The 7,639-nt window shown below is 44.4% G+C and overlaps 2 protein-coding genes across 2 annotated transcripts; both read left to right on the top strand.

The window, feature by feature from the left end:
* The first annotated feature begins 1,239 nt into the window (after positions 1–1,239).
* Positions 1,240–1,956, top strand: LOC143285578 (uncharacterized). Its single transcript, XM_076592973.1, has one exon. It carries the CDS (start codon positions 1,240–1,242, stop codon positions 1,954–1,956), a length of 717 nt encoding a protein of 238 aa, XP_076449088.1.
* Positions 1,957–1,992: 36 nt separating this feature from the next.
* On the top strand, positions 1,993–3,770 carry LOC143285577 (uncharacterized). The gene is made up of 3 exons (XM_076592972.1): positions 1,993–2,245; positions 2,798–3,018; positions 3,741–3,770. Exons 1-3 carry the CDS (start codon positions 1,993–1,995, stop codon positions 3,768–3,770), a joined length of 504 nt encoding a protein of 167 aa, XP_076449087.1.
* The last annotated feature ends 3,869 nt before the right edge of the window (positions 3,771–7,639 follow it).

Raw genomic sequence — 7,639 nt, 5'->3', positions numbered from 1 at the left:
TAAGCCATGGTCCCATCTTCATGTTGTAACGCGAAACGGTACCTGTGTCATATCAGAATAAGAATGGAACCAGAACTTCACTGACAGTATTACAGTACTGCACGTGACGTTCAAGTAGAAAGACAGAAGAACATGAAACGGCACAAGAAGTACTCTACGATTGTCCTGACTACATGCAGGAAGAAGAAGAAGAAGACACGAGCATTAGAAGTGCAACGAACGAATGATTCCTTCTACATATTTTTGTGTGAATAATATGTTTGACCTACATTTCGAAAACGTCTCCTGAGGGGTGTTACGATGGTAAATGTGGCATGCGTTCGACACTCCGAGGGTAACGAAAATCGCGAGTTTCAATGCAATTTTCTGTTTCTGTCCGCCGTGCAAATAGATACCAGATCGGTTAGTTCTTGAGCCCTGTTTGTGTATATACGCACATTGAAAAGGTAGTGTTCTGTTAGTTCTTGAGCCCTATTTGTGTATATACGCACATAGAAAAGGTAGTGTTCTGTTAGTTCTTGAGCCCTGTTTGTGTATATACGCACATAGAAAAGGTAGTGTTCTGTTAGTTCTTGAGCCCTATTTGTGTATATACGCACATAGAAAAGGTAGTGTTCTGTTAGTTCTTGAGCCCTGTTTGTGTATATACGCACATAGAAAAGGTAGTGGTCTGTTAGTTCTTGAGCCCTGTTTGTGTATATACGCACATAGAAAAGGTAGTGTTCTGTTAGTTCTTGAGCTCTATTTGTGCATAAATTATATGCACATTGAAAAGGAAGTGTGACCCCAAGGTTTCTCTGGGCTCGATAACCTTGGTCTGAAGCCAGACTTCGAGAAAGGTTCGATAGCCAGGTTTACTGGACAGCCCGGATACATGATGATTCTGGGTCCAGTGCACGTCAGGTCATTCAGCAGCCATTTCTAAGAGATAATGCCACTGCCATGGAAAGATAAATCTACTGCCTTGTGGATCATCTTCAAGAGAATAAAATGGGTGTGGGCATAAACCCAGACAAAAAACAAACAAACAAACAAGATAAGTAGAGCCTCTAGAGGTGGTTGGATGCCAGCACTAGCATTGACAACTCCTGCAGCTGGGTTGGTGTGGGACGTGTTTCTTTGATCTCCATGGGATCTCTCTCTCTCTCTCTCTCTCTCTCTTTCTGACACGCTCTCTCGGCGGACGTTCAAGGGAGTCGGACGTGTGTGGGTTGTGCTCTCCTTGATGAAGGAATCACCATGTTTAGAAAGCTGCTGTCGAACATCAGTAACACCTTCTTCAACACGAAGCATCAGCATCGAGTTTCCTGGAGACACCCGCGATCCAAACACTGGCATCAGCTCGACCTGATCCTCACCAGACGTGTCAATCTTTCCAGCATCAAGATCACTCGCAGCTACCAGAGCGCCGATTGCGACACTGACTACTCTTTGGTGTGCAGCAGTGTGAAGCTCCACGCGAAGAGACTGCACCATACGAGGAAGGAGGGCCGACCTCGCATCGACACCAGCAAAACATGCGATCAAAGAAAAGTGGAGGAGTTTGCACGTGTGTTGGAGGATTCTCTCTCTGGCCCACCCACTGCAAATGCCCAAGACCGATGGGAATACTTCAGAGATGCTGTCTACAACGCCGCCATGTCCACCTTTGGCAAAAAGACCAGCAAGTCAGCTGATTGGTTCGAAGCCCACTTAGAAGAAATGACACCAGTCATCGAGGCCAAGAGAAACGCCTTGACGGTATACAAAACCAATCCCAGTGAGCAGAACCTCCAGGTTCTCCATGCTGCTCGCAGCAAAGTCCAGCAATGTGCCAGGAAATGCGCCAACGACTATTGGCTTCAGCTCTGCTCCCAGATTCAGATCGCAGCTCACACAGGCAACATCAAGGTGATGTATGACGGCATCAAGCAGGCGTTGGGCCCAACGCAAAAGAAAACTGCCCTTTTGAAATGAGCTACAGGGGAGGTGATTCAAGACAGAGAACAACAGATGGAGTGCTTGGTAGAACACTACACTGAGCTATATGCAAGGGAAAATGTAGTCACAGAAGATGCCCTGAACGCCATAGAGTGCCTACCAGAGCTGGAAGAGCTTGATAGAGAACCAACCATAGATGAACTGACCAAAGCCCTGGACTCTCTTGCCTCTGGCAAGGCACCAGGGAAAGACGGTATTCCCGCCAAAGTACTGAAGTGCTGCAAAGAGACACTCATCACCGAGTTGCATGAAATCCTCTGCCTCTGTTGGAGTGAAGGCGAAGTACCACAAGACATAAGGGATGCTAACGTCGTCACACTGTAAAAAAACAAAGGTGACAGAAGCGATTGCAATAATTATCGCGGCATATCCCTCCTCAGCATCGTTGGGAAAGTCTTTGCACGAGTAGTACTGAAGAGGCTCCAAGTACTTGCAGAGCAAGTCTACCCTGAGTCACAGTGCGGTTTCCGTGCCAACAGATCCACTATAGACATGATCTTCTCCCTCAAACAACTTCAGGAGAAATGTAGGGAACAAAGGCAGCCACACTTCGTTGCCTTCATAGACCTCACAAAGGCTTTCGATCTGGTCAGTCGGGATGGCCTCTTCAAGATCCTTCCCAAGATCGGATGTCCACCCAAACTTCTCAGCAGCATCAGATCCTCCCATGAAGACATGAAAGGCACCGTCGTCTTTGACGGCTCAACATCAGCTGCCTTCAACATATGGAGTGGAGTGAAACAGGGTTGCGTCCTGGCTCCCACCCTGTTTAGAATCTTCTTTGCTATGATGCTGAAACATGCATTTGGTCCTGCAGCTGAAGGTATCGACCTCCGAACCAGGACAGATGGAAAGCTCTTCAACCTCTCCAGACTAAGAGCCAAAACTAAAGTCCAGCTGAGGTGTCTGCATGACTTCCTCTTTGCAGACGATGCAGCAGTAACTGCCCACTCAGCCAAGGACCTACAGCAGCTCATGAATCGCTTCAGCGATGCCTGCCAAGACTTTGGGCTTGCCATTAGCTTGAAGAAAACACAGGTCATGGGACAAGATGTGGACTCTCCCCCAGCCATCAGCATCAATGACCATGAACTGGATGTCGTCCACGACTTCGTTTATCTGGGCTCAACTATCTCAGACATCCTCTCACTTGACGCAGCGCTCAACAGGTGCATCGGCAAGGCGGCTACCACCATGACCAGACTGACAAAGAAAGCATGGAACAACAGCAAGCTGACTGAGCACACAAAGATCGAAATCTACAGAGCCTGCCTGTGTGCCCGACAAGAGCGAAAGCTCAATGCTTTTCACATGCGTAGCCTCCGACGCATTCTGAACATCACCTGGCAGGACAAGGTCCCAAACAACACTGTCCTAGAAAGAGCTGGATGCACCATCATGTACACGCTGCTGAAACAGAGACGTATGCACTGGCTCGGCCACGTCGTGTGCATGGACGACGGATGGATCCCCAAAGACCTCCTCTATGGAGAACTTGTGCAGGGAAAACGTCCCACAGGCAGACCACAGCTGCGATTCAAAGACGTGTGCAAGAGGGACCTAAAAGCCTTGAACATCGACCAGAACAACTAGGAAGCAACAGCCCTCGAACGGTCAGCATGGAGACAGACTGTGCAGAAAGGTCTTTCCAAGTTCGAAGAGACACTCGCTCAGCAGCATGAGGAAAAGGGAATGAGAAGAAAGGCTGCAGCCCAGGCAGACAGATCAGCGTCAGACTTCATCTGTGCCCTCTGCCACAGGGACTGTCATTCCCGCGTAAGACTGGCTAGAGCGCAGTTCTTCCGAAACTGAATGATGCCTACCTAATGTCGAGCTGATTTTTTTGCAAACAGATTGATTGTGGGTATGTACATCGTGTGGTGATATTCGACCGCTTTTTGAATTTATTGATCGGCTGGAATTAGTATCCAAGTAATTGGTAATAACATCGAAGAAAATTTTGTTTTGATGTAGTTCAAACACAGTTCACTCAACTCCTATGAATCGCTTGGACGTTTCGTGAAGAACGCACGTGCGATACGCTTGAGATAATGCATGCACACGCTGAGTCATCCAGCACAGAAGCTGGGTATGTGTGAACGTAAGTTAGGTTACTGAAATACGTGTTTGTGGCCGCATTGTCCATGCCACTGTGTGTTTGTGAACATTTCTTGTGATCAGCTGTTCAGTGAGATCATAGGCGCTTGCAAAAATGGCACAACAGGAGCCACAACCCAATTTAATGGGTTTTTGTTATAGACTGGCGCTTCAAACAAATGTATCAAGAACTTCAGATGTATTCTACTCATATAAAGAACAACATAGACGAAAAATTTGTGAATCTCGGCAACATTCTCAAAAAGAATTTTAAATGACGTGAGCAATATGAAGGAGTGCATAGAACAAAACAAAGAAGACATAGAAGACCCGCAAGAGGACAGAATGATTTTGATGGATAGACTTGAGAAAGTGGGAAGCAATCTTGACATTATTGACATATATAAATTAAAGACAGGAAAAGCTAGAGGACTAGATAACATTACAGCTGAAATGCTGCAGAACAGTGGCAGAGATATCCACTGTTTCCTTGTAAAATTATTCAATACTATTTTCAATAAAGTCATTTATCCCCAGGCCTGGTCAAAAGCTATCATAGTACTAATTTATAAGAAAGGAAGCCATGAAAATGTTGATAATTACATGGGGGGTATCATTGCTAAGCATTTTATCTAAATGTTATACATCAATACTGAACGCACGATTATACTTGCAGTTAGAAAATAGCAAATAGATAACGGAAAACCAGGTAGGATTCAGGAAGAAACACTACAGTTGATCACATTTTTCTGTCTCATGCAATTGTCCTGAAATGTAAGAGTAAGAAAGGTAGAAAAAATTAAGTTGCATTTGTAGATTTTAAGAAAGCATTTGATTCTGTTAGACATGACAAACTTATAGAATGTATTAGAAGCGAGGAGGTTATGGGTAGGTTTCTAGCAGCTTTACCAGCAATGTACAAATCCTTAATGTCATGTGTCAGAGTAAACTGTGGGATGTCTGAGTTCTTTGAGTGTCCGATTGGTGTGAGACAGGGGTGTGTATTAAGTCCTACTTTCTTTTGAATGTTCATCAATCAGTTGGCTAATCAGATGGATGAAAGAAAAAGGCACGGCATCCAGCTGTTACCAGACATCATAGACATATTCATTCTACTTTTTGCAGATGATGTTGGTTGTTTTTTTTGGGGTTTTTTTTTTCAGAAACACCAGGGGGCTTACAAAATCAGTTGAATGATTTGAAGTCTTGTTGCAATAAAAGTGATGGTGTTTAGGAAAGGGGGTTTTCTTGGAAAACGGGAACAATGATTTTGTAATGGTCTCAAATTAGATGTGGTAACTAAATATTGTTATTTAGGATTTAACTTTACTACGAAGGTTAGTGCTCAGTTGGGAACAGAACATCTTGTTACAAAATGGGGGGCGGGGGGGGGGGGGGGGGGGCAAATGCTATGGAGTTAAACAGAGCTTTCCAAAAGTATAAAGAAATAGATGCAAGAACATGCAACAAAGGTATTTGATTTCAAAATTCAACCTTTTTGTTATATTCATCTGAATTGTGGGGTTTAGATAGACTTGAACATATAGAAAAGGTTCACATGATGGCCTGCAGGAGATTCTTGGGAGTACCGTAGCGGACACCCAATAAGATGGTATATGGTGACTTAAGAAGAAACCCTCTGTATGTGAATTCATGTACTAACACTCTAAGATATTAGCTTAAATTGCTTCAGATGGATCCTGACAGGTTACCTTTCAATGCCTACAAAATGTTGCTTGATATGGATTGTAACTGGAAGAAATGCTGGGTGTCAAACATCAGAGAAATATTGTGTGAGACAAGATTTGGAATTGTGTGGCTTCATCAGGGCGTTGGAGATGTTAAAGCATTCTTGTGTTCATTCAAACAGAGTTTAGTGGATGTCTTTATTCAAGAATGGTCTGGTACAATTAGAGACAGAGATAGATATGAAAGCTACAGGTCTTTGAAATCAATTTTCGTGAAAGAAAAATACATTTATTGTGTTGATACTTACTGTTTTCGTGTTGCTATTTCACAATATTGCCTCTTTATAACAACGTGCTTCGATGCAGTAAATGCATTTTTTTAAGTCCATTTTGTAAGACACGTATTGAAGACGAGTTCCTTTTTTTTTCTTTTTTTTTTTTAATGTTTCCATCGATGTAGCACTGTCCTAGCTACTCAAAGCAACTAACAGTACTCATAGATTCAATGTGTCAAGATATGTTTTTCATGCTATGAACAGTAGGAGACAAAATTTAGAATGTCAGAAATAATGTTATTGTGCTGTTGGCTATTATGATTTTTTCGCTTCACCGTAACAATGGTTTGATGTCCCCTTGCTCATGGTGAAAGAAGCCATATTGTGATAAGATTAGTGTTATTTGTCATTTGAGTCCATCTCGTTGTTTTACATATTGTCCAATGTATGACTTTGTATGTCAACGCCGCAAAATGCAGGGTGCGCGTGACGAGCTTTTGTTTGACCCCTTACCGACCACAGTCCTTTTGTATTGTGGCCCAAGGCCGATGTATATTAAAACCGTTTGAGTTCGGAGTTCGGAGTTTCTCTCTCTCTCTCTCTCTCTCTCTCTCTCTCTCTCTCTATCACACACACACACACACACACACACACACACACACGTATGCGTTCTTGACATGTGTGTGTGTGTGTGTGTGTGTGTGTGTGTGTGTGTGTGTGTGTGTGATTAACCACTTAACCAACTGCCTAACTAACAGACCAACCAGCTGACTGACTGACTGACTGATTATAACTGACTGACAGACTGACATGGGGTGAGCACTGGCCGGGGCATAGGTCAGCCCTACGTAAAATTCAATCTTGCGACTGCGAGCCCACACCACTTCCTTCAGCGCTTCCATTTTCTGCACAGATGTGAGGCTGACCAGCAGCCCTCCCCGCGCCCGGCACCCCTCCCTGGCCTGGAAGTGGGTCAGCGGCCCTGCGGGTCTGACCAACAGGTAGCAATGGTCGTCCACCTGGAAGCCGCCGGCACCACAGGTAGGGGCGTGTGTGCAGTGTTGCTCGTCTTCCCCTCCGGAGCACTGCACTATCAGGTTGCAGGCCAGGTGTGGCTGGAAGCGAGGCCAGTGTGGTACTGAGCAGTTCCACTGACCCTCCCCCAGCCTCTCTGGTGTGGAGTGGGGCTGTGTGGGAACAGAAACACAGGCATGCACACATTCATTATTTCACTCCCTGGACACAGCACAGTTAGCTTGATTACCCGATGTTATTTCTGACGTAGCTAGACTGTGTTCTCACTGTTGAATACACAACCAGCATCATCTTAAACACTCTGCTTCCTTCCAAAGCCTGCTCCAAACAGTACGGAGCAGAAAACATTACGGCATATTGTGTCATGTGCTTTCTTGATATTGATTAAAACCACATACACTTCATATTTGGAACACATGTTTTCAAATGCTTTTTTTTCCGTGACTAGATTAAATTGAAAATGTGTTGTATCTTTGAAGGGCATTTTCCCGAAGAACAAACTTGTGCTTTATGAATGTTATGATTCCGCTGTGCTTCAAAATCAGTCAGTCATTTAGTTTCTGT

This window comes from Babylonia areolata, chromosome 9 (assembly GCF_041734735.1).
Source record: "Babylonia areolata isolate BAREFJ2019XMU chromosome 9, ASM4173473v1, whole genome shotgun sequence".
In the NCBI taxonomy this organism is placed as follows: domain Eukaryota; kingdom Metazoa; phylum Mollusca; class Gastropoda; order Neogastropoda; family Buccinidae; genus Babylonia; species Babylonia areolata.
The sequence above is the reverse complement of the archived record's forward strand: the minus strand, read 5'-3'. Positions and strand labels throughout refer to the sequence as shown.

Coding starts and splice junctions, on each gene's coding strand:
- LOC143285578 (XM_076592973.1), top strand. CDS start 1,240: ATGTTTAGAAAGCTGCTGTCGAACATCAGTAACACCTTCTTCAACACG.
- LOC143285577 (XM_076592972.1), top strand. CDS start 1,993: ATGGAGTGCTTGGTAGAACACTACACTGAGCTATATGCAAGGGAAAAT. Junction 2,246..2,797: donor GCATGAAATCCTCTGCCTCT/GTTGGAGTGAAG, acceptor TTGGTCCTGCAG/CTGAAGGTATCGACCTCCGA. Junction 3,019..3,740: donor TTAGCTTGAAGAAAACACAG/GTCATGGGACAA, acceptor CCTCTGCCACAG/GGACTGTCATTCCCGCGTAA.